The 25,312-nt window shown below is 33.3% G+C and overlaps 10 protein-coding genes and 6 pseudogenes across 16 annotated transcripts, besides 3 other annotated features; 9 read left to right on the forward strand and 7 right to left on the reverse strand.

The window, feature by feature from the left end:
• Nucleotides 1–21,504: part of a mobile genetic element that runs on past the window's edge.
• On the forward strand, nt 223–624 carry TVAGG3_0779850 (uncharacterized protein; the record flags this gene model as incomplete). The annotated part of the gene is made up of 1 exon (XM_051246263.1): nt 223–624. The coding sequence occupies one exon, from the start codon at nt 223–225 to the stop codon at nt 622–624; it is 402 nt and encodes a 133-aa protein (XP_051081738.1).
• Nucleotides 766–4,645: a mobile genetic element.
• On the forward strand, nt 4,704–5,288 carry TVAGG3_0779870 (phage tail repeat-like family; the record flags this gene model as incomplete). Its single annotated transcript, XM_051246264.1, has 1 exon — nt 4,704–5,288. One exon carries the CDS (start codon nt 4,704–4,706, stop codon nt 5,286–5,288), a length of 585 nt encoding a protein of 194 aa, XP_051081739.1.
• On the forward strand, nt 5,544–6,115 carry TVAGG3_0779880 (annotated as a pseudogene). Its single transcript has one exon. A coding segment is annotated over exon 1 (572 nt).
• TVAGG3_0779890 lies at nt 6,141–6,776 on the forward strand (annotated as a pseudogene). Its single transcript has one exon. A coding segment is annotated over exon 1 (636 nt).
• On the reverse strand, nt 7,134–7,507 carry TVAGG3_0779900 (annotated as a pseudogene). Its single transcript has one exon. A coding segment is annotated over exon 1 (374 nt).
• TVAGG3_0779910 (uncharacterized protein) lies at nt 7,959–8,384 on the forward strand (the record flags this gene model as incomplete). The annotated part of the gene is made up of 1 exon (XM_051246265.1): nt 7,959–8,384. One exon carries the CDS (start codon nt 7,959–7,961, stop codon nt 8,382–8,384), a length of 426 nt encoding a protein of 141 aa, XP_051081740.1.
• TVAGG3_0779920 (organellar and viral DNA polymerase type B) lies at nt 10,289–10,913 on the forward strand (the record flags this gene model as incomplete). The annotated part of the gene is made up of 1 exon (XM_051246266.1): nt 10,289–10,913. A coding segment is annotated over one exon (625 nt), but the record flags the coding sequence as incomplete, so codon positions are not given.
• On the forward strand, nt 11,223–11,617 carry TVAGG3_0779930 (annotated as a pseudogene). Its single transcript has one exon. A coding segment is annotated over exon 1 (395 nt).
• Nucleotides 12,677–13,299, forward strand: TVAGG3_0779940 (KilA, N-terminal/APSES-type HTH, DNA-binding family; the record flags this gene model as incomplete). Its single annotated transcript, XM_051246267.1, has 1 exon — nt 12,677–13,299. A coding segment is annotated over one exon (623 nt), but the record flags the coding sequence as incomplete, so codon positions are not given.
• TVAGG3_0779950 lies at nt 13,788–14,662 on the reverse strand (annotated as a pseudogene). The gene has a single exon. A coding segment is annotated over exon 1 (875 nt).
• TVAGG3_0779960 (uncharacterized protein) lies at nt 14,700–15,152 on the forward strand (the record flags this gene model as incomplete). Its single annotated transcript, XM_051246268.1, has 1 exon — nt 14,700–15,152. One exon carries the CDS (start codon nt 14,700–14,702, stop codon nt 15,150–15,152), a length of 453 nt encoding a protein of 150 aa, XP_051081743.1.
• On the reverse strand, nt 15,169–15,468 carry TVAGG3_0779970 (protein of unknown function, DUF4108 family; the record flags this gene model as incomplete). The annotated part of the gene is made up of 1 exon (XM_051246269.1): nt 15,169–15,468. A coding segment is annotated over one exon (300 nt), but the record flags the coding sequence as incomplete, so codon positions are not given.
• TVAGG3_0779980 (uncharacterized protein) lies at nt 15,914–16,863 on the reverse strand (the record flags this gene model as incomplete). The annotated part of the gene is made up of 1 exon (XM_051246270.1): nt 15,914–16,863. A coding segment is annotated over one exon (950 nt), but the record flags the coding sequence as incomplete, so codon positions are not given.
• An 825-nt stretch (nt 21,505–22,329) lies between the features above and the next one.
• Nucleotides 22,330–22,628, reverse strand: TVAGG3_0779990 (annotated as a pseudogene). The gene has a single exon. A coding segment is annotated over exon 1 (299 nt).
• Nucleotides 22,629–22,846: 218 nt separating this feature from the next.
• Nucleotides 22,847–23,200, reverse strand: TVAGG3_0780000 (protein of unknown function, DUF4106 family; the record flags this gene model as incomplete). The annotated part of the gene is made up of 1 exon (XM_051246271.1): nt 22,847–23,200. One exon carries the CDS (start codon nt 23,198–23,200, stop codon nt 22,847–22,849), a length of 354 nt encoding a protein of 117 aa, XP_051081746.1.
• A 32-nt stretch (nt 23,201–23,232) lies between these two features.
• On the reverse strand, nt 23,233–23,815 carry TVAGG3_0780010 (protein of unknown function, DUF4106 family; the record flags this gene model as incomplete). The annotated part of the gene is made up of 1 exon (XM_051246272.1): nt 23,233–23,815. A coding segment is annotated over one exon (583 nt), but the record flags the coding sequence as incomplete, so codon positions are not given.
• Nucleotides 23,816–25,111: 1,296 nt separating this feature from the next.
• Nucleotides 25,112–25,312: part of a mobile genetic element that runs on past the window's edge.

Here is a 25,312-nt window from a genome sequence, read left to right on the forward strand (position 1 = left end):
TTTTTGGACCATAATGGTATGGCTTCACAGTATCTTGTGTTTTGACCGACAAATATTAACCAGTATGGTGGTCCATCTGTTCTAACTCTCGGAATGTTTTCCAAGATATCCATAAACCAAGCATTTGGTGTTGAACTAAAGATTTTTACCATGAGTGCTTTCTTTGTCGCTTTAGAAACATAGGGTCCTTGTTTGGATTCGTCATTTTTTAACCCATAAGAAATGGGTTTATTTGGCGCATTAGCAGGAGTTGCATCCAGATTTTTGCCCGCAGTGGGAACAATAGCCAGAGGTGTATTTGGAGTTGGAAGGAAGATTTTGAGTACATTAGGTATACTTAAAGAGAAAGCACAACCTATTATACAAACTGTACAGAAAGGCTGGGATGTAGCACGAGATGCAACAAATCTTATTCCAAATCCTGAAACAAGAGGAAAAGTTCAAGGATGGATGGACAATGTAGGAAGACAAGCAGGAAACTATTATAACAAAGCAAATGACTACTATAACCAAGCAGGACACTATATGAACCAAGGTGAAAGATTCTTTAACAGAGGATATAACCATGCACAACAATGGGTAAACAATAACCAACCGCAACCACCTCAAACTTGGGGAATGTAAAGTTTTTTATTGAGATGAAATGAACAATACAGCATTGAGACAAATGGGTTCAAGATGGATTTGTCGGCTTCCAGCAGTTACATCACGTGTTTGTCAAGTTCTTCCTATACCTCAGGAAGTTTTAGACCGACTTAAAAAACCGAGATATAAAAATTGCTCACATTTGCTTACATTTTGGCACTTTTTTGTACGTTTGTCAAAAAATTGTGAGGAAGATCTCACAAAAATAGTCAAAATGTGAGCAAATTTTGAGAAGTGCTCACATTTTGACATACGATTATTTTCATACGTTTTTTTGATGAATTCTAATAAAACTTCATTACCACTTTCAGAGCGAAGCGTAACTTTTCAGCACGTAACGCTCTATCATGTGTAGTGACATATTATTCAAAAAAACTCAGATTGCTTATCTTATAATAACAATTTCATTAGAAAAAATGCACGATTTCACGCTAAAACTTTGAAGCAATTCTTAAATTCGGATAAAAAATCGATATGTATTACACTTTAAACTTCAAAAAATGGTTCAAAATTTAGACTTAGTTTATCTTAACAATATAGCAGATTTTAAGCCGAACAAGTAGGAGTAATAGAAATAGCTCTTGAAAATAATTACAATTAGTAATATGTAAGTCAAAGTTCGAGTATTCTAATAAATAAACGTTCCGGATTTTCTTTACTACAAGAATCAATACTTAATATATAGAAGCAACAGTAAAAACTTATTAGAGATTCAAAAAGAAAGTTGACTAAAGAGAATCTTTTTATATAAGTAATTTTATTTTTTTGAAATACGAGATCGAATAAACATGTATTTTATTTTATTACTATAATAATACGTTTTTACATAGTAAGAAAGTTTAGAGACTGAAATGAAATTAAAAATTGAGAAAAAAATAAAGCTTTTCTATAAAAATTCATATTAATATATAGTATAATGATATTACAATTTATTGATAGTTGTGTTAGAAAAAAGGTACATTCACTATTTTTGACAAAATTTTAAATTTTCATGGGGTTGTAAATCTTATAATAACTAGATGAATAAGGAATAAATCCCAGTATGATGTGCATCATTATATTAAACACTATATGTAAGGCTGGTGATTCTATTAACACTTATGAAGATCTATAGTATTTGAGCAGATAAATTTGATAATTTCCAAAACTCTTATATTTCAAAATTAAAGTGTGCGAATGCATTTAAATGAGAGCAAAAAGAGATTGATGCTGTTAAAACTATGTGTTAATTTGCAATTATTTCGCATCACAAGAACTACCCAGTAAATTCGGCTATCTTTCTTTGCAATTATTCTCCATTATACATATAATATAATGGTTAGGGTTTGAAGAAAAGTTACTAGAGAATTATTGACTTTTGAAATAATGCAGAATTTTACTTGAAGAAATCATTAATTTATGAGTTCCAAATTGCTAAGCATGACGAAGGATCATTAAATTTGCTACAATTAAATACACTTATTGCAGAATTAAGATTTTTGAAATTAAAAGTTTGAAATATTGCCTTTTTGAATAAAAATTTAAATTTTATTATATAATCATGATAATATCTTATAGAAATTAAAAGAAAATATTTTAAACCATTCAAATATTTTGAATGTCTTATCAATTTAAAATATTAAAAGATAGCTTGATTTTATCATCATTAGTTGTTATCAAAGTTTTCTTCTTTTGATGAACAACAGTAAATGATTTGTTAATTACTTGTCTTCCTTTTTCGCAGCAAAATCGAAAGTTATGATGATAATCTTGCTCTCAATTTTGAAACTCTCTGATTTACAAGTAAGCATTCCTTTGGAAAAGCAGTCCTATTCTGTTTTCAAGATATTTTAAAGCCTCAATTTCATACAATGCGCAGATCTATTCGAAATTGCAAGAACTCTCAAGAAAAATGCAGCAGCAAAGAAGATTCCATAGTTTCTAGCATCAAAAATTTACAACCTTAATACAACAGTTAAAGAGAAGCTCGAAAAGAAAATATTTAACCATAAAGCTGGAAACCATTCGATATCTACTATTGGATCTAATAAAAAGTTAATTATAACATATTTAACATGCTATTTGTTGACTTTGTTCCATTATATTACCATATATATCTTTTTGAAATCTAAAATATTTTTACAATTTTAACCATGTGTTGTTGAAACCATATATCAATCTTAGCTAAAGTATAGTTTATGAGTCTGTCACCATCTAACGTATGAATTTTCAAAAATGTCAAATATGTTCATTTTTTCTGTAGATTCAGCCATAATTTCACGTTGTTATACTATTCAACTATTATTTAATATTTTTATCGATTTAAATATATGATGAGATGCTTAGTTCTCCTGGAAATCGATTTTTAATCGCAATTTTAACTTTCCAAAAAAAATTCAAAAATAAAAATCCCTCTCAATTTTCTAAGTTTTATAACTCGCCAAATCTCTAGCCAATTTTTTTGGCCCGTATAAATATTGTTTGGCACTATATAGGGATGCTATTTATCATATTTTCATCCCATTTTACTGTTATCGCCTAGTGAATGTACCTTTGTTAGAAAAAATATACAACTAAAATGTCAGTTTTAAAAAATTTAAAAATTATATTAAAACAATAGTCATTGAGGATGGTTAATTGCAAAAACTCAAGAAACTATCATTATCTCTCTTTGCTTAACACATCTACAACTGGAAACATCATTCCAAATGAAGTTCCTCAGTCTCGTCAAAATTTCTCTCTCATCTACAACAAGCTTAACTCAAAACTCAAGAAACTATCATTATCTCTCTTTGCTTAACACATCTACAACTGGAAACATCATTCCAAATGTTGCATTCAAGAATCCTATTATTATTCTTTCTTTCAATCTTTTATATTTACTCTTTAAATTCTAATATAATATAAATTCTTCATTTCCTTTGTTTAAACTTTTTTCATTTTAATACCATTTTATCAGATAGTAATTTTTGTTTTTCTCTGACCAAAAATCTTCTCAATTTAACTCCACCTTCACAAAAATTCATTGAGTTCTCTCAAAATTCTTGTATTTTTGGTATACTTAAAGTATCATCTTCAAATATTTTTTTGGAGAAAATTGACTTTGCATAATATCGTAATACTTTTTAAGGCAGATAGATTTACCGTAAGTTGAAGAACTTTTAATTTGAACAGAAATTATTCAACAAATATTCTTTTTATTTGATCAATAAATTGTAATATCATTATACTATATATTAATATGAATTTTTATAGAAAAGCTTTATTTTTTTCTCAATTTTTAATTTCATTTCAGTCTCTAAACTTTCTTACTATGTAAAAACGTATTATTATAGTAATAAAATAAAATACATGTTTATTCGATCTTGTATTTCAAAAAAATAAAATTACTTATATAAAAAGATTCTCTTTAGTCAACTTTCTTTTTGAATCTCTAATAAGTTTTTACTGTTGCTTCTATATATTAAGTATTGATTCTTGTAGTAAAGAAAATCCGGAACGTTTATTTATTAGAATACTCGAACTTTGACTTACATATTACTAATTGTAATTATTTTCAAGAGCTATTTCTATTACTCCTACTTGTTCGGCTTAAAATCTGCTATATTGTTAAGATAAACTAAGTCTAAATTTTGAACCATTTTTTGAAGTTTAAAGTGTAATACATATCGATTTTTTATCCGAATTTAAGAATTGCTTCAAAGTTTTAGCGTGAAATCGTGCATTTTTTCTAATGAAATTGTTATTATAAGATAAGCAATCTGAGTTTTTTTGAATAATATGTCACTACACATGATAGAGCGTTACGTGCTGAAAAGTTACGCTTCGTTCTGAAAGTGGTAATGAAGTTTTATTAGAATTCATCAAAAAAACGTATGAAAATAATCGTATGTCAAAATGTGAGCACTTCTCAAAATTTGCTCACATTTTGACTATTTTTGTGAGATCTTCCTCACAATTTTTTGACAAACGTACAAAAAAGTGCCAAAATGTAAGCAAATGTGAGCAATTTTTATATCTCAAAAAACCTAAACAACCAGTTGAAAACAAACCAAACTAAATTTTTTTACTGAGATGAAATGACCGAAGAAGTTGAAACGGTAGATTTGACACCACAAACAAAAAGTTCAGAACCATTGTCAAAACCCGTCAAAGAACTTACAGATGAAGAGAAAAATTCAATAATAGAAAGTGCCGGGTCTGGAAATACAAACCCTAACTACAAAGTCACTTTTCATAAAAATGGAACGGCTAGTATCTCAAAAAAGAAACAGACTCTCACAAATAAAATATTGAAGTCTGAAGGAGCTTTCGAGACAACAGATGGAAAAGTTTACTTCACTGACCAACAGTTCATTATAGAACATCTCATTGACTTAGAGTCGAAATATTCTAAACTTTACAACAAACACAAAAAGTTGAAAGGAAAACAAAAACAAATGGCATATGATATTTATGAAGATGTTGACGACACAACTGTTCCTGCAAGTGAAGTAAAGTCAGAGAAACCGAAAAGTGACGAAAAACCGATAGAAGAAGAAAAACCAAAAACTGAAGATAAACCAAAACCAAAGTTTAGTTTGGAAACTAAACCAAGTCAACCTTCATTAGCTGGTATGGGTTGGCGTCAAAGACTTATGGCAGCAGGCGGTTATGTAAAGTAAAGAAAAAATATTTTTTTATTTTTATAAAAATGCCCCCATATAGAATGGATAGAAAGTCTGCTAGAATAAAAGCAGAGTTACAAAGATATGGTTGGAGAGTTTCGAAGAAGTTTAAATATAGGAAGGGAAGACCCATAAAAGTCTATGACAAATTGTCTGGTCTTCGCTACGAAATGGATTTGGAAACAGCACGTGCAAATTATCCAAACAGACTAGAGAGGTTAGAAGAAGAACGTCTTATGGACATGCCTTTCGATGTTAGTGAACCTCAAGTTGAAGGAAACTTGTTTGTTAGATGAGAAATATGAAATTCACTGTTGTGAGTCATTTGAAGTCAGAACAAAAAGACAAAAGAGTTTTAAGCGAATGGGAGCGAAATGACGGATATGCTATTATGAAGATGGGTGGAAAACACTATCTTAAACATGTTGTCATTGCAACTCATTTTATACTGAATCCTAACAATTTACCTTTTGTAGACCATATAAACCATATAAGAAACGACAATAGACTTGAAAACTTACGTTGGGTCACTCGTTCTGAAAACAATAAGAACAAAGGCAAATTTGGAGATATTGTATTCGAATTTGTCGACGAACTAGAAGATGAAACAATTGAAATTACAGACTATGGCAAGCATACGTTTGAGTTTTACTACTATAGCGAAGAACAAGACTCTTTCTACTTTTATACCGGCGTAAACTATAGGAAATTACAAGTATATTTTACTAAGGCGGGCTATGCTTATTAAACACTAGAGATACAGATGGAAAATACGTTCAAATACTTCTTAAAAATTCAAGAAGCTATATGGCATACCATTTTAAAACAATATATTTTTACATATATTAAATGCTTCAGGTTGAAAAACAAAGAACAAAAGTAGCAGATACAAAACCGTTAGACTATATCTTTACAAATGCTGGTAGGACTATTTCAGATGAAGAAATTTCATCCCGAGCATACAGTTTGACTATCCAATTCGTTGGCTTCAAAGTCCTTCAGATGCAAAGGCAATAGGATTTAGAAGAGTTTTGTTTTCAAATAGAACTAACGCATTTATGTTCGCAGTATATTTTCATGGGCAGTATGAAGGTCCTGATGGTCTAATAGACAAATTTGACGAAATGAGAATCTTTACAGTTCGTTCAGACGAAAGTCTTGAGAAAACTCTAAATGACTTTCAAACTCAAATGAACAAATATTATTGGGAATTTCAAGAAAAATACGACTCTTTACTAAATGGAACATACTATCTGAAACTAGAATATGACAAGATGAACTCCACCGTTTCATTTCAAAAGATTGAAATTAACCCTCCAAGAGATACAGAGTTTTTATTTTGGAAAGTAGACAAACGTTCTTGGCACAATTTCTTCGGTTACTAAACCAGAACGAACCATTACCACCAGATGGTCCATTTAAATTTATACTTCCACCAGCAGATTTGACAGTTTATAGAAACGTGTTTGACCCTCAAAATGTTATGTGTCATGCAAGTTTCAGTTCAAGCACAATAGTTTTCTATGTATTGGTAAGAACCTTTATGACTTTGCTTCTAAATTCTACGAACCACCTAGTAACAGTTTCTCTGACTTTCAAGTTTGGTTCACAACAAATGGTGTGCAACATATTATTTCATTGTACTATGACTTTTATCTCGAATTGTCTTTCATATATAACTACGGAAAAGTGCTGAAAAAGTATTGAAAAATACTTTTAGGGTAGCATGTTAGATCTAACACGTTTTCTAACCTCATTTCTAACATGGTCTAAAACTCTCGAAAACAATTTATTTTAAAACTTTCACAAAAAACATAAAAAAGTGAAGTTAAAATGAGATGTTTACTGAACTGGTTGGATGTCGCCTTCACAGGTTATGTAGAACGGCTGACCCGAGAAGTGAAGGAGAGACTGAATTGCCAATTTCATATGGGGTAGTGGGTTCTCCTTGTTTGGTATTTTTATCCAAGGACGTTTGTTTAGGAACTTAACAAGAGCTTCTCTTTTGGCGTCCTTTATGTCGTCGAAAGGAGTGTTTTCTGGTATTTGAATTGGAATTCCGGTCGAAGTCTCGAGATTCAAGGCAGCCTTCCAGAAATAGTGGTGAACTTGACCTTGGGCTTCATGACCTTGCGCAAGTAGTCTTTTACGCAGTCGTTAATTTAAATTAGGTAAATTGCCTCGTCAAATCCTTCTGGCATTCCGAGTCCTTCCATCCGACAGAAAAAGTTTTTCCTTCCGACAGAAAAAGTTTTTCCTTCCGACAGAAAAAATTTTTCCCGACGACAAGAAAAAATTTTCCAGTTGTCCGTCCGTAAACCATTCAAATTTTCGAAAATTGAGAACTTTTTGGTCGAACTTCAGAAAAAGTTTTTCCTTCCAACAGAAAAATTTTTTCCTTCCGACAGAAAAAGTTTTTCCTTCTGACAGAAAAAGTTTTTCCTTCCGACAGAAAAAATTTTTCCTTCCGACAGAAAAAATTTTTCCCGACGACAAGAAAAAATTTTCCAGTTGTCCGTCCGTAAACCATTCAAATTTTCGAAAATTGAGAACTTTTTGGTCGAACTTCAGAAAAATTTTCCTTCCAACAGAAAAATTTTTTCCTTCCGACAGAAAAAGTTTTCCTTCCGACAGAAAAAGTTTTTCCTTCCGACAGGACACAAACAGATGACTGACGTTCCACCAACCGAGTCCATTCCCGAACCAGAGGAACCTAAAGAACCACAACAGTCTCCTCAGCAACCTCAGTTCCAGCAAGTACCTCCGAATTTCTACCAATTTCCACCTCAAGGTTACTACCCACCACAAGGCTTCCCGAACTACCCTCCTCTGCCTATGCCTTACTGCCCCAACCCTTGGATGTTCCAGCAAGCTCCACCCCAGCAATTCCAATCTCAATCCAAATCGAAGAGAGACCAAGAGTTCGAAGAAGGTCTGAACCGCTTACGCAAAGAGTATGCTACAGCTCCAATTGAGAGAAAGTTGTTCCCGGACCAAAAATATAATTTAGGTGAAGAGGTTAGATCTAACCTGTTTTCTAACCTCTTTTTTCACCTCTTGAATTTTCATGAATTTTCCCGAAATAAAAAATAAAGTTAGTTTTATTTTGTATGTAAAGATATGATTTCAGGGATTTTTTTGACGAAGTGCAAACGTTCACTTCGTCAAAAAATAACAGTTATATAATGAAAAAGTGTCATTTTTTGTATTTTTTTGTATTTGACGAGAATGTCGGGTAGAAGGTTAGATCTAACCTGTTTTCTAACCTGTTTTCTACCCTCTTGAATTTTCATGACTTCTTCGTAAATGTTTTGTCAAGACTTCATCGTAATGAGTGTAAAGGACCCAAAAATATAATTTAGGGTAGAAGGTTAGATCTAACCTGTTTTCTAACCTGTTTTCTACCCTCTTGAATTTGTCATGACTTCTTCGTAAATGTTTTGTCATGACTTCTTCGTAAATGTTTTGTCAAGACTTCTTCGTAATGAGTGTAAATGTTTTGTCAAGACTTCTTCGTAAATGTTTTGTCATGACTTCTTCGTACATGCTTTGTCAAGACTTCTTCGTAAATGTTTTGTCAAACATGAACGTACATGTTTTGTCAAGACTTCTTCGTACATGTTTTGTCAAAACTTCATCGTACATGTTTTGTCATGATTTCTTCATCGTACATGCTTTGTCAAACATGAACGTACATGTTTTGTCAAGACTTCTTCGTACATGTTTTGTCAAAACTTCATCGTACATGTTTTGTCATGATTTCTTCATCGTAATGAGCGTAAATCAGACAAAAATAATGTTTAGGTGAAGAGGTGAGATCTAACACGTTTTCTAACCTCTTTTTTCACCTCTTGAATTTGTCAAGACTTCTTCGTAAATGTTTTGTCAAGACTTCTTCGTAAATGTTTTCGTTATGCCACTTTGTGCCGTCAGTCAGTCAGTCAATGAAATTTACACCAAAAATATAATTTAGGTGAAGAGGTTAGATCTAACACGTTTTCTAACACGTTTTCTAACCTCTTGAATTTTCATGAATTTCCTTAAGATAGAAAAAATAAAGTTAGTTTTATTTCATTTATTCTTCATTTTTTTGTATGTAAGATATGATTTCAGGGATTTTTTTGACGAAGTGCAAACGTTCACTTCGTCAAAAAATAACAGTTATCTAATGAAAAAGTGTCATTTTTTTCATTTTTTTGTATGTAAGATATGATTTCAGGGATTTTTTTGACGAAGTGCAAACGTTCACTTCGTCAAAAAATAACAGTTATATAATGAAAAAGTGTCATTTTTTGTATTTTTTTGTATTTGACGAGAATGTCGGGTAGATGGTTAGATCTAACACGTTTTCTAACACGTTTTCTACCCTCTTGAATTTGTCAAGACTTCTTCGTAAATGTTTTGTCAAGACTTCTTCGTAAATGTTTTGTCAAGACTTCTTCGTAAATGTTTTGTCAAGACTTCTTCGTAAATGTTTTGTCAAGACTTCTTCGTAAATGTTTTGTCAAGACTTCTTCGTAATGAGTGTAAAGGACCCAAAAATATAATTTAGGGTAGAAGGTTAGATCTAACCTGTTTTCTAACCTGTTTTCTACCCTCTTGAATTTGTCATGACTTCTTCGTAAATGTTTTGTCATGACTTCTTCGTAAATGTTTTGTCAAGACTTCTTCGTAAATGTTTTGTCAAGACTTCTTCATCGTAATGAGCGTAAAGGACCCAAAAATATAATTTAGGGTAGAAGGTTAGATCTAACCTGTTTTCTAACCTCATTTCTACCCTCTTGAATTTTCATGACTTCTTCGTAAATGTTTTGTCAAGACTTCTTCATCGTAATGAGCGTAAAGGACCCAAAAATATAATTTAGGGTAGAAGGTTAGATCTAACCTGTTTTCTAACCTCATTTCTACCCTCTTGAATTTTCATGAATTTTCCCGAAATAAAAAATAAAGTTAGTTTTATTTTTTTATTTTTTTTTATTTTGTATAAAAGAACAGAAATGTCAGTCGAAGCAACAACAATTCAAACAACAGCACCAAACTCGTTAGTCATGAATCCAACATCTATGTTAGTAGAAATGAAAAGCTTCATTCCTTCTTCATATACTTTTGAAACAGAAATCCAGAAGATAAAGCAGGAACTTTTAACAAGTACTTTGGACTGTTGTGCGAAAGATGAACAAAATGAACAGTATCTTTACGACATGCAGGACCTGGTGGAACATTTACCCAAATTGCCTGAAATCCAACAACAAAAGCTCACTATTCCTGAATTCGATGAAATTGAAGTGAAACCAACTGACTCAGTAGAAATAAAGAAGTTCATACGAAAGGTAAACTATGAATTCCTTGGATTTCATTGCAACCATAAGGTTATGGACAAAGATTGCGACATGGTATATAAGAATGTTTCTGACATATATAAATCTGAAGAATTTAAGACCTACGACAACTTTGTTTCGTTAGTTGCTGAATGTGTATGGCAGATAAGAGATAAAGATAAAAGATGTAAAATATGGAACAAACAAATAAAACCAGCAGCTTTTGAGATGAAGAGAGCAATTGACGCCTTGGTTGTTCTAGCAGGTAAGGTTTCAGAATATAACGCAAAAATGAACCCGCAATGTTCAAAATGTAAGGCAGCAATGAGGAGATATAACTACTCCGTCAAAGAGATAGAAAGAATGAGAAACGACTATGCAGACTTAAAGACAGAAATGTCAAACATTGAGTTTGAAACAGTTAAAAAGATAGACAATGACACCAAATTGGTTAGAATAGGTGATTTAAACGTAAGATACTCAAAGAAATACAACAAATATTCTTTGTCAGACATTTTATCTCCATCTGGAAAGAGACCGAAGGACTGGGTTAGAATTGCTTCTACTCAGAAAATTTTGACAAGAAATCCTGAGCTTATGATATCGGTAAGATTCTATGGAACTACAGCATATCTTATAGACAAAAGTCTTATACCAATAGTTTTGTTATGGTTAGACCCAGTTGTTGGATATAACTTCATAACATATGGTTCATTCGATACGGAACGTTGCAGTGAAGGCTTACTTTACATCGTTCAGAAACCGAAGGACTTCAATACAAAAAGATATAAGATAGGAAGAACATATAATATAACTCAAAGATATGACAGTACAGTCAATAGAGTCAAGGTTGTGTTTGCTAATGATATGAGAGCTGCAGAAACAGAACTACTTGAAAAGTTTGAGAAAATGTATGGTGCTCCCATAAAAGGTAAAGAAACGTTTGAAGTAGATGAGATAGATAAAGCTATAAAATTATTTGACGAAGTTGCTGAAAAATACATGTAAAGCGTTTATTTTTGGTCTTTTGTGAAAGTCAGAAAATAACGCTAATTTTTTTATAAAATTTGACGAAGTGTCAACCTTCACTTCGTCAAAAAAATCCCTGAAATCATGTCTTTACATACAAAATAAATGAAATAAAACTAACTTTATTTTTTATTTCGGGAAAATTCATGAAAATTCACGAGGGTAGAAAACAGGTTAGAAAACAGGTTAGATCTAACCTTCTACCCTAAAATATATTTTTGTCTGATTTACGCTCATTACGAAGAAGTTTTGACAAAACATGTACGAAGAAGTTTTGACAAAACATTTACGAAGAAGTCTTGACAAAACATATACGTTCATGTTTGACAAAACATATACGTTCATGTTTGACAAAACATTTACGAAGAAGTCTTGACAAAACATATACGATGAAATCATGAAAATTCATGAGGTGAGAAAAGAGGTTAGAAAACAGGTTAGATCTAACCATCTACCCTAAAATATATTTTTGTCTGATTTACGCTCATTACGAAGAAGTCTTGACAAAACATGTACGATGAAATCATGAAAATTCACGAGGGTAGAAAACAGGTTAGAAAACAGGTTAGATCTAACCTTCTACCCTAAAATATATTTTTGCTGAATTCAGCACAAAAATCTGAGTAAAATGGCATAAGATTGCTTCCCTCGGAAAACCGAGAGAAGAGATTCCGTATGAAAACAGTGAAGAACAGCGAGTAGGTAAGAAACCTTAGTCGCCAAAACTCTATGAAAATCATGAAGCACAGCGAGACCGACTTTTTTCTGGGTCGCCTAAAACTCTATGAAAACAGTGAAGAACAGCGAGTACGTAAGAAACCTTAGTCGCCAAAACTCTATGAAAACAGTGAATTTCCTTAAGATAGAAAAAATAAAGTTAGTTTTATTTTTATTTATTTTTTTATTTTGTATGTAAGGACAGATATGTCAACATCAGAGAACACAACAACTGCTATCGTTCATGAAGCCATAAATGAAGAATATGAGTACATACAGTTTAACAAACAATTACGTCTCATTCGTTCGGTCAAAGACGATATGTACCAAATGCAAAGTATTTTGACAGCATGTTTTGCTCCAGACACTAAACACGCAGACGACTGGTTCAAAAACCAAAGCACACAAGAACTTTTGAGTGAAATTTCTCTAGACCGACTTTTTTCGGTCTTGCATAAAACACATGAAAATCGTAAAAATTTGCCAATAAATTTAAGAGGATATTATGTACATAGACTTTTAGTAAATGCAGTTGCAATGTGGGCTTCGCCTCGTTATGCATGGCATGTTTACAAACTTCTTGACGAAATTCATAGACAAGAACGTGAAGAGATGGAAAACAAGCTTGAAGCAAAAGATGAAGTCATTGAAGCAAAAGACAAAAACATTCAGAAAAGAATACCACGTTCGGTACCAAAAGGAAAGGAAAAGAACTATAAGTATATGATTTATACTGAAGATATGGAGAAAGAAGAAGACAGTGACATGGTTATGTTGCATTTAGTCAGAAGAAACAACAAAAGCTTTTACGACCTTGCTAAGATTTACAAATCTGACAGAAATTGGTTCTATCGCGAAAACTTACCGATTTCAATGACCCCAAATGAAGATGTGAAACAAATAGTTCAAGATACGTTACCTCAAACACACTATGATATGAAAGGTTGTACAATACTTACCTTCAAAGAAGACTTACCGCTACTGAAGGAAAAAATAACAGAGTATTTTGACAACTTCAAACAAGTAGAGTAAATTGCACTCTTTATTTTTACGCTTGACTTCAGATGGCTCAAGTAGCTCAATTAGGTAAATTGCCTCGTCAAATCCTTCTGGCATTCCGAGTCCTTCCATCCGACAGAAAAAGTTTTTCCTTCCGACAGAAAAAGTTTTTCCTTCCGACAGAAAAAATTTTTCCCGACGACAAGAAAAAATTTTCCAGTTGTCCGTCCGTAAACCATTCAAATTTTCGAAAATTGAGAACTTTTTGGTCGAACTTCAGAAAAAGTTTTTCCTTCCGACAGAAAAAGTTTTTCCTTCCGACAGGACACAAACGGATGACTGACGTTCCTCTTCCTGAATGCCTTCCAAAGCCAGAAGAAGACCGACAGCCCAGCACCACAACAGACTTACTAAGACTAAACACTTACATTTTTCAAGCTTGACTTTTTACAATTTGAACTTTGTTTGCGTAGATATGAATTCTGAAAGAAGTATGAGGGTCTTGTATGACTTTGTACTTCTCCCATAGTTCATGTCTGTCAAACTTACCTGCCATGGACTCTTTCATAAGTTCCATGAAATCGTCGTCGGACAATCCGGGGAAAAGTATAATGTCAGTAAGTATTCTTTTAACATCCTTACTTAAACTCTTTGCTGTCTGTACACAAATGACAACTGAGATGTTAAAGTGTCTGAGCTTCTTAAGAATTCGACACATATCTTGGTCTCTATTCTTTAACAAAGGATGAGAGGCGAAATCATCTAAAAAAGAAGACATCTATGAGGGTATGTCTTCCAATCGTAAGATTGCAATTTCTTCGAAATGTATTCTATCTCTTTCTGTTTGTTTCTGAAGTGTTTCTTCTCTAATATTCTCTGCATTTCCTCATTTGGGTCTTTAAACTTCGAATTTATATACTCATTTATAGCATTATACTTCAAAACTCTTCTTTGGTACTTCTTTATCCAATCTAACAACTCAGTATCCTTTATACATACTAACTTAGACTTCTTTATAATATCTTTGAACGAATTGACGGTTTGGTCAAATTGACCAGAAGTACACAAATAACAACTAACTCATAGAATGGGTTCTTCTCATCTAGTTCTTGTTGTTGTGCAGCCATTTTAAGATAAGTGAAAGTCTTACCAGACCCAGGTGGTGCAATTAGACCTGTTATACCATTCTGAGCAAATAAGAACTTGTCATGTATAGGCTTTATCTGAGCATTTTCTAACTTCCTCTTGTTCTTGTTTAAAACATTCTCAAAATTTCTTGTCAATGTCAGCAAACTTTTTTTCTAACATATTTTTAGAAAAATTAAAATTTTTATCTTTTTAGAAAATGTCTAGCGATTTCGCTATCTATATTCGAGACAAACTTTTTGACAGCAAAACATCTGTCGACCATAAAATCTTACATAGTGTAAACAAGAAAGGTGAATTTGTTCTAAAGTTCTGTTTCTGGGAATATGACAAGAACCATAAAACATTAAGCAGAGCAGTCTTAAAATTTGTCAATGACAGCCTTGTTGACAGAGATGACGCCGATTGGAAAGATGAAGTCCAACAAAAGTTCTTAGAATGCAAAGAAGACACATGCGCTGTTCTTGAAGATGAAATAGAAAACAGAATAGAAGAGCTATTAAAGGACAAAGAACTTTTACAAAAATATGGTTCTGAGAAGTTTGACATAACTCCACCAGAAAAGAAGAAGAGAGAAAAGAAAGAAAAGAAAGTAGAAGAAGAGAAGAAAGAACCTGAACCAGTTCCAGAGAAAAAGAAATTTGACATGTAAAAATAAAATTTTATTTTTAGAACATTTCTGGGTCAATGTCAATGTTCTCTTCCTCTTTAGGAGCAAACACTGGCTTAGACTCTAAAATCTTTTTACCCAATTTACCTTGAACTTCAACTATCTTAGACTCATAATATTCATAGTCGTCTGCTTTCTTTGGTTCATAAGGTATAACAAGTTTGTATGCTTTGCCTTCTTTAAGGTTTGAAAACCTTCTGTCAAAACTTTCTTTGACTGCTAACAAACCTTCTATGTCTAAGTCTTCAAATTTCGCACCATTTTTAGTCACAATAGCAAACTTAACTGGTTCGATGTTCCAAACTTGCTGCTGAATGAAGACTTTTCAAAATGGTAGAAGTAAACATTCAAATATGTGAATGGGTCTAGTTCTTCTTTAAGTCCTGACATGTACTTGTTTACTGAGATGAATTTCGTCATCTTTTCTATCGGATAAAAAAATATTTTTTTTTAAATTTACTCATAAAAATTTTTCTTTGTATATACACCATTCTGTACGTCTAAAAGACTTTTGACAATTTGCCAAGAATGTTCGTTTAGACGCTGTCATATAACCATATTCTTGACAATATTGTTTATACGAATCGTACAATGACCTTTCATCTAATGACACAAAGTCAGTTTCATCTATGAACAGTTCATATACACTCTTGTTTGCTTCTAACAATGTTTGTCTCTCTTCGGTATGTGGAATTTGTCTTGGATTGAACTTTGAAATATCTAATGTCATAAAATATGAGAACAAGTGGTTGTAAAAGTCAGATGTCAAAGTTTCTGCTAAGTCGTCAAAATATTCTGTATCTTGCATATGAGAATCTGACGTTCTGACAACTACATATCTTCTGTCAGAACTTTCTAATTTCATCGGAACAGCATTGTTTGAAACCATAATGAAGTTTGCAACATTTTCACAAACTCTTTGGTCTTTATATTTTCTTTCAACAACTCCAACTTTGTCTGTTATAAGACTCTTCAAAGCATCTGAGTTCAAAACTTTTGTTGTATCTATACTTTGAAGTTCATTGCAAACTATAAGTTTCATATTCTCTATTGAGGAGTTAAACTTGCCACAGATGTTTTCTAAGTTTGTCATATTCGGGTTCGAATAACCTTCTAACAGTTTGCACAAAATATCTGTAAAGAATGTGTTCTTACCAGTTCCTTGTTTTCCAATTATAATGAGAGCAGTTTCATTTTTAGCACTTGGATGTTGTAAGATGTTTGCAAACCAACATAAGATATACTCATAGACTCTTTCGTTTCCATTGCATATAATTTCTTTGACATGGTCTAACCAAGCTTCTATAATATTTTCTTTCCATTCTACTTGTTCGTATTTATATCCAGTGAAGATAGAATAGAAGTTTGGAGAAGGTGTATAGAACTTTATACCTCGAACTGAAAAATCTTCTAACTTTGACAATAAGATATCCCAAGCATCTAACATCTTCATGCCAACTTGTACAACTTTTATTTTCTTAAGTTTCTGTCTACATTCTTGTTCTGAAACTATTGTTGCTCTTGGTTTGTTAAAGACTACATCCCATTCTTTCATAACATAACATTCTGGGGCAGAGTCGACATAAATGACTAAACGTTTCAAATTCTCGACTGCTTTGTTATAGTCTCGAAATGGACACATATTTCTGAATGCTTGGAAGTCATAAAAATCTGAAACATCTATTCTGTACATTTTTATAAAAATAAAAAAAAATATTTTTTTTTATTCTTGACTTGTTGTTGCATTTGTTGCATTTGTTGTTCTTGAGCTATTTGTTGTTGAAGTTGTTCTTGTAATACAATACTTTCACCAGTTGCATCTTCCAATTCGAAACTTTCTGCCGTCATTGACAAATACATAGGACATAAAATTTTACAGGAACAAATCGTCAACTAATGTCAACGTTATACTTGCCAAAGTGTTTGAGTTCACTAAGGTTGAAAATTCTGCATTCGAATGAACAATAGGCAAACCAGCAGAGAAAGTATTGTTTATACGCATAAGTATCTTTTGGTCATAATAGTTTCTGTCAACATTCGAATAACACTTTGAACCTAAGTTTAAACAATATATAAGATTGGTGTGCTTAATGTCAATGGAATAGACATTCCTTGTATGACACTTTTCCTGTTATAGGAAACTGTTGGTAGTAAAAACCAGAAATAAGTTTTGTATTATAGCTCATATCGTTTATAGTAAAACTCAGTCGGACATCCAAACATAATGAAACCTGCTCTAGTTGCAGCACATGTTACACCCGTACTTAAAGTATTAAATAAGTCAACAAAACCTGTTGGTGGTATATCTGAGTAAGTATCTTCAAAGGAGTATTTTTTTACCATTCACAACAATAAAGTCTTCTGGTGTCAAAAGAGCAAAACAGGCTTTAGTCGTCATTGTGTTTAAGGTTAGTTTACAATATCGTCCTTGAGGACTTTGTAAGTTTGTTGTTATAGAATTATATGACCTCAGGGTTTTTTAGTCGTAATAGTATAAAACATTATATATCTTCTGCCATTTATATATATTTAAAAGTTTTCTGAAAGTGGAGAAGAACTTCATCTAAACTTTCACATGGCGTTTCGAAGTTCTCTGTCTAAGAAGTTCAAATATTTTGTAACAAGAACTTTCCTTTGTCTACACGAACAAACAAAACAGGGTCTTTCATATCGTTCAAAAGGTTGTAAAAGTCCTTTACATGAAATAAAGTCTATATTATTTTTCTTCAAACATCTTTCAAGAAGTTTTGACATTTTTACTTAGCAAATAAATTTTAATGAAATGTTGTGGTCGTCAAATATTTTATACGTCTGGGAAACTATACTTTAAGTTCAACGTTTCACCTCCTTTCATAACGTATATCTTTCAATGACATTATATGAAACACCACAGCAACTAATGTCGGGTTCTATTTCTTTGATGTTTATATCGTCTGCCTCTGTCAAAAGTTTCAATAGTTCTTTCAAAACTTCATGAGGTGCAATGACATATGAGTTCACTTTACAGGGTTGTGTTCGACCAAGTTTAACATTAACTTAAAGCTTGACAAATCTTCTCCTGAGTTTGAAGTTTGTCTTTCAGTTGTTGGTAGTCGTTCGAATATCTGCACAAACTTAAGTCTCTGCTAACTTCAGGATATGTTGGTTGTTCTTTTACAGGAACAATTGTTATACCATCTTCGTCCTCGTATGGTTTCCCCACTTCAACATCTCTGTCTTTGACATTGACAATAACACTTTGACTGTTTGTTTGAGTTGGTGAATTTAACTTCACATCTGCCACCGCCATTAAACCTTTTGAAACACTTACGCTTCTATTTTCGGAAATGACATTTTACTTAGAATAAAAGATGGACGTATTCGAGTATCTCTTCGAATTGAAGCAGAACAAAGTTTACACACACAAACAATACAAATACATTGACAGAATAGTTCTTTATACAAACAATGGTAAATGTTATAGAATAGCAGTCTTTGCTGAACCAAAATATTTTCATAAAGCAAGAAAGTTGGTATAACTGAAATGGTGAAAGTTCTTGAAGCAGACAAAAATATAACTTCAAAACTTACAGATATTTCTAAAGGAAAGTTTATAATACAATATTATGTCAAAACTGGCGTACTGTCAATATTTGACGGAGAGAAGTCAGTTCAAGAACAACTTACTGACCTGCTGCCAAAATCTGCTCGATGGAAGCTGTCGTTATGCCAATCTGAGGAAGCCCCAGCAGGTTTCATCGAACGAATCTTCAAAGAGCATCTTCCGTGAAAAGTGCTATTGGTTTTGTAAACTTCTTTGCTTTCAATTCATCTGGACCGTCTCTGTCACCAGTATATTGTATTTGTACAGTACCAACAGTTGAAATACCACCATAAAGTCTTCTGAGTCAGCAAATGGAATGCCAAGCCAAAAGTTTGAACGGTCTCCATTTGTATATTGAGTTTTTTGACCTCCTGTATGAGTCCATACTTTCACATATGCATAATAGAACTTTGCATTTCAGGTTAATGGTTTGTGTGATGTTGTTAAAGTTCATAGCATTCTAATGTCAAGTTGTATGACCTCATATCCTCAACTGTAGAATATTCTTCTCTGGATAATATTTGCCATCTATGTTTATATGATATATTAATACCAGGGTTGTAGAAACAAGAATAGTCATTTATAGTTCGTCGAACAGTACAAACATAGTATCTGCATGTTTCATTGCAGTTGTTAAAGCAATATCTGTTCTTGCACCTGCGGCTCCTGGATTTTGGTTTCCAACTTCACCTGCAAAGTCTTTGACAGATATTTGGTGTATAGGGAACATAAGTGGAACTGCAATATATTTGGCAGCTAAAGCATTTGAAATATCTGGGTCCAACATATAGACTGCAAGTCTGCTTTCTATTCTCTTGCATTCAAATTTTTCGCATGTAAACTTAACTGGGTCCCAAGCAGTTCCAGCAGCATTGAAATAAAGTTTACTTCATTGTTGAAGTTTGAGAAACCAAAGTCTAAGTCACTTTGTCCTTTGCAAAATTCGGCGAATGACGTTTGATTTGTTCCCTTTACGTCTGTAATAGTGAATGGGTCTTGTGTTGGTGCAATGACTAAGTTATTTTTGCTTGGAGTAAGTTCGATAGAAATTTTTCCTGCCCAGTTTGGCAAGTATCTTAAAAACCTGAAGATGAGGAAAGATGACAAAGGAACTCTAAGTTTCAGTTTTACTTTAGTGGCAGCAGTTCCATCTGAACCAGAAGGTTAACATAAACTCCTGAACGTTAAGGGTCAAGTCTTCTTATTTCTCAATATTTGCATACTGGTCTGTTTGTTCTCTAGCTTGTGGTTGTACTGAGTTTCTCAAAGCGAACCATTCATAGTTTGCCCATGTTACTGTTGAACTAAGTCAGAGTTAGAATATATCTTATATCCCATGAAAACTTCTGGAGCATATTGGTATCCGACATAGAAAAATTCCATTGCAACCTTTCTTGCAGACAACTTGGCAGAAGGTTTTATTCAATGTCTTGTTCCACGTATAAGAATGAGTTGTCATAGAAATAATATGAAACCTTCGCAAGCAATATCTACTGTTGTTGAAGAACCTTCTCCAAACTCACCTACGTTTCCATAAGAAACAGCAGTTGTATATTCGTAAGTTCAGGAACTATTCTGACCTTCTAATGGCATTGTCGCATTCGTTTATACCATTCGGAAACATTTCCGTTCATGGCATCCAAAACTGTTGGCGTTATATTCTGAGCGGCGTACATTTCATATGGGTAAAAATATAGAATAGTTGGATTTATGTGTCATAATAGAACCCACATCAGACCAAGCTTTACTTTCTTCCTGACTGATTTTTTAACTCTTCTTTTTCCTTCATTGCCACTACTTTCACTAGATGAAGTTACTTCTTCACTATTTCACTTTGTTCTACTCTTCTTCTTTGGTGTCGCTTTTGGTAACTTGCCCTCTTGCTTCAAGTTGTTGCATCTTTGCCTCATGTTCACCTAGTATGTTGTAAAATTTCCCATGTCCTTTTTGCCTTTGGGCTCTGGTCGCCCATCTCAGGTAACCTATATCCTAGAAAGATTTTGTCATAGTTTGTATTTGAGTCTTCGCGTATTGTTTGCATGACTCTTTCCTGAGTTTCCGGTTCAAGCTCTTCAAACAGAGCTTGTCCATATGGAATAAGCTCGTTTCCAAATATATGTTTTTGTAGCCATTCTGGTTTTCTTTCCATGTTACCAACAATATCTTTTGTGAATGGGAAAGCTTTTACCCAATGTTTCAGTCTTGCGTCATTTATTTCTGTAGTTGGTTTTATTTTGTCAAGGACATGTTTTTCAATACTAACATTTCATTTGGTACTGTCCATTTGAGTTTTCTTAAATATTCATCCCTTCTCGGTTCATTGTCTGCAAAGTAAGTTTTTATGACATTTTGTAAACTTTCGTTTGCAAGGTCATGTACAATAGGTTCTCTTCCTTCTCTCTCCCTAACTTTCTTTCTAAACTCTTCACCAAATATACCATCTCTATGGTTCTGTGTAGTTCTTTGAGATAAATGTTCTAGAACGTCAGGTGTTATATTTCCTTCAGCCATGTTCATTTCATACTGGTCCAAAATATCTGCATGTTTCATATCTTTCAATGGCATTAAAGCCGCGCTGAAAATACCAGCTATATCTGGTTCACCATTCACTTCCATTGCGTCTACAACTTCTTGGAATTGAGGTTGTAAGTTTATGAACCACCTATCCGGATTAGCTTTATGACCCCATCTCATTGTAGTTCCATAGTCTGCAGAAACAAAAGTAGGTTTGTTTCCATATTGGTTAGGTTCTGAATGAACTTTAAACAATGTTTCATTTCTATATGTTTTGGTGAAATTTAACCTTTTATTTTCACCGAGTTCAGCCAAAGATTGAACGTTATATGGTCGTAAGTAAAAAGGATTATTGTATTTGCGTACATTTCTTTCAGTACTTCCATTCTATGCTGAATATTTTCATCTGATGTTGGAGTCTTTTGTATGTCGGCGAACATTTTTCGATATTCTTCTACTATGTCAGCCGAATTTTTCTTAGACTCTTGGAAAGATTCCATATTCTCCGCATACACTTGTTGAGGGTCAAGATTTTTCGGCTGTTCCAAATCTTCATCTAGTTCTGTGAAGTTAGTTTCCAAAGGAGGACTTGTTCGTTTCCTTCAGGCTCTTCTAGCTGTTGTTGCTGAAACTATTTCTTCATGTCTGGTTGTATCTGAACTTCTTCCTGTGGAGTTTCTTGTACCTCATCTGCTGGCATTTCATATATTCCGAGACCGTTTTTAAAAGTTCCCTATTAAGTCATCCGGACTCATAAACCTTTCTTCTTTCGTTCCGTCTCTATTTTTTACGCGTTTCATGAAGAGAGTTGAATTATCATTTAGCTCTGACACCAAATATCTCGGAGTAAATTCAGTCATGTCATTTGGATGATATGCTATTAAATCATATCCCTTAGCGAGCTTGTATTTTCCAGGTTTGAAATTATATCCCATTTGGTGCTGAACCATAAAGCTAAATAGGTTCGGGTCAGTATTTCCTTCCTTGAACTTTCTAATAGCTTTTTATATCTGTCACTAAAGTCAAGAGTATCTGGGTAACCATAATTTTCCTTAAGCATTTTTAAGAATTCTTGGTTTCCTTGTTCTCTACTTCTTTTATGTCCTTGCTCTGTTTGTGGTTGTGGTGCAGTGTTTTGAACTGTTGGTTGTGGTGCAGTGTTTTGAACTGTTGGTTGTGGTGCAGTGTTTTGAACTGTTGGTTGTGGTGCAGTGTTTTGAACTGTTGGTTGTGGTGCAGTGTTTTGAACTGTTGGTTGTGGTGCAGTGTTTTGAACTGTTGGTTGTGGTGCAGTGTTTTGAACTGTTTGGTTGTTTGTGTTGGTTGTTGTGTTGGTTTTGGTGCATGCCTGTGTCTGTGTCTGTCCATGTGACGATGTAAATGTTTTAGGTAGTCCTGGTGCAGGTGCTTCTCTTGGAGGGTTTGGTGGTATATAAGTTCCACTAGCTAGTATATAAGCTCCACCAGCTGGTATATAAGTTCCACCAGCTGGCACATATGTTCCATCTGCAGCATAATGTCCTACCTGACTTTTCGTTTTTAAGAAAGCATTTACTAGGTCTGTTTTGGTCTGTTGTAACTATTTTTCTTGACTTTCCACAACAGTTGCTCTAACGGCGTCATAGGCACTTTGAACTGCCTGTCTCGTTGCTGCATCTGTTATTTTCGTCATATTTTGTGCTACTTCTCTTAACTCTTTGTCGAAACCTTCAGACTTCAGTTTCTTTCCAGATGAGAAGTCGTTCACTAGTTTCACCTTACTATGAAGAGCTTCGAAGGCGTTCTTAAAGTCAGCATTCATTAAAGCTTCATTTGAACTGTCTTCATCCGCTTGTATTTTTGTCCTTATTGACCCTATAAGTTGGGCTGCTTTAGCGTTGGCTTGGGCATCTAACCAGTCATTATTAGCTTTTATATATTCTGCGCTTTTCATTGCCTTTTGCATGGCTGCGTCGTTATTTTTACTTTCTTGTGCTAAGTTTTCATACTGTACGGTTTGGTTTTGCAACTGTAAAAGTTTTTCTGCCTTTACATTTGCTTCAACTTCTTTTTTATACTCATCGCTATCCATATATGTCTTCAGGGCTTTTTGTTTTATTTCTTCATCTTTCAGTACTTTATATTGAGTAGTATGGTTTTTCAAATTTATAACATCTTGTTCCATTTTTGCTACTTCTGCTGCTTTTTCTGACACTTTTTTCGCATATTCCTCTGTACTTAGTTCTTTCAGTTGTTCTTCTTTCTTCTTTTTCTCTACGTTTAACTCATTGAGTTTCTTTGTGTGTCTGTCATATTCTAGTTTCTTTTCGTTTTCACTTATTTGTTTCTGTATGTCTATGTTTGACTTTTTGACATCTGTTATTTGATTTTTGAGTGAACTCAAATTCATTTGACTTTGAGGGTTATAAGCTGTTCCGTCTGCAGCTCCACCATAGCCTGCCATTTTCGCTAAAAGTGCCGCTCTTAAACCTCCACTCTGTGCACCAATAACTCGGTTTAAAAGCATAGGGTTGCTTGACATTTGTTGCAACATAGTGGGGTCATTCATCATTTGTTGTTGCAACTGTTGTTGTGGTGTCAGTTTTACTATTGGATGTTTCAATGCTCCCTTCCTCTTACGTATATTCTTACGTAGCTTACGTGGCATTTTAAGTGAAGTAAAAAACGGTTTTTGACAGATGTTTATATGACACTTTTTGTTCAGCACAAAAAACTACTCGGTCAAAGTGTTGTCAGTTCTGTAAAATAACCGTCCTATCTCATTCTATAAGGGGGGAAAGGCTTCTCAAAGTATACTTCCTTGGAACGCCTGTAACTTTTCCTGTAGCGACGATAGACCCTTACTTGTCCGGACAAAGTTATACTATTTTGAGTGCTCTACAAAAAAGTCACCGGCTGGTCGGCTGGGGTTCGGTCCTCCTCTTGGGTCTTGGGCAAAATTTCTTAGGGCTAGAAGGGGCGCAGCCCCTGGAAGCCCCTCATACCTAACCTAGGGAATATAGTATTTTTGATAATAATGTATTCTTAAAGGTCTTTGAACATAAAAATTCTCCAGATGTTTACTTTAATAATAATTTAGAAGTATTAAATGTTGATGAAGAAAATAAATATTCTATCTTGTCTGAACTCTCAGATGACGAACGAGATTCAGACTCTAAATTCACTTTTCTTCTTTACTATCCAGAACTTTCAATCTACAATTACTGGCAACAAACCAATAATCCTATAAATGAAACAGACAATTATACCGGAATTTTCACCCCATATAATGTTACCGGTTATAATCCTATTCGAATCTATGCCGATCTGAAAAGAGACAATTGTTATTGGGGAGGTTTAGTGAAATCCAATCCTTCAATTTCATCAGGCTCCTTCATTGATGGATGTCCTGGTGGTGTTTGGCAATTTGCGATTGGAAGATACAATACTGCATATGGTGGGAATAGTTACAAAATACCGGCAAATGGTAGATCAGTTACTGAAGTCAGTTTGTGGGTTAAAAGCACCAAAAATAAAATTAATTTTTCAAATTCATGTAAAGCTAATAAACAATGTTTGGATTTAAGTTTTTCATATTATTTAGTTTTTATCCTAATGTAATTAAAATTTCTTTTGATTTTTATGAAATGAATAAATTAATGACTTTTAAAAGCTTACTTGAACGAAAAGTGTCACCAAAATTAAATTTTTATATGTCTCATCTTCACTTTGTTATAGTCTTGGTGATAAAATATTGGCTATGATATTGATTTTGTGTGTTTATAGAATTATTGGTTTGTATAAATTGTCTTTGAAATATAAGATTAAACAACTGATAATAAAATTGAAAAACGTTTCAGATTAAGGGTGCACACGAGAGGATCATGTAAACTTCAGAATTTAGAACCTTATTTTTAGGCATTATCTTGGCTACCTATTTAGGCTCGAAAAGCAAAAAATATCAAAAAATACAACTTGACTCCATTATGACGCTTTCATGGAGTTAGTTTTTATCCGCTAGTATTTTCCCTTTGAATCTCTTTACAATTCGAAATCAAATTCAAAA

This window comes from Trichomonas vaginalis, chromosome VI (genome assembly GCF_026262505.1).
Source record: "Trichomonas vaginalis G3 chromosome VI, whole genome shotgun sequence".
Classification (NCBI taxonomy): Eukaryota; Parabasalia; order Trichomonadida; family Trichomonadidae; genus Trichomonas; species Trichomonas vaginalis.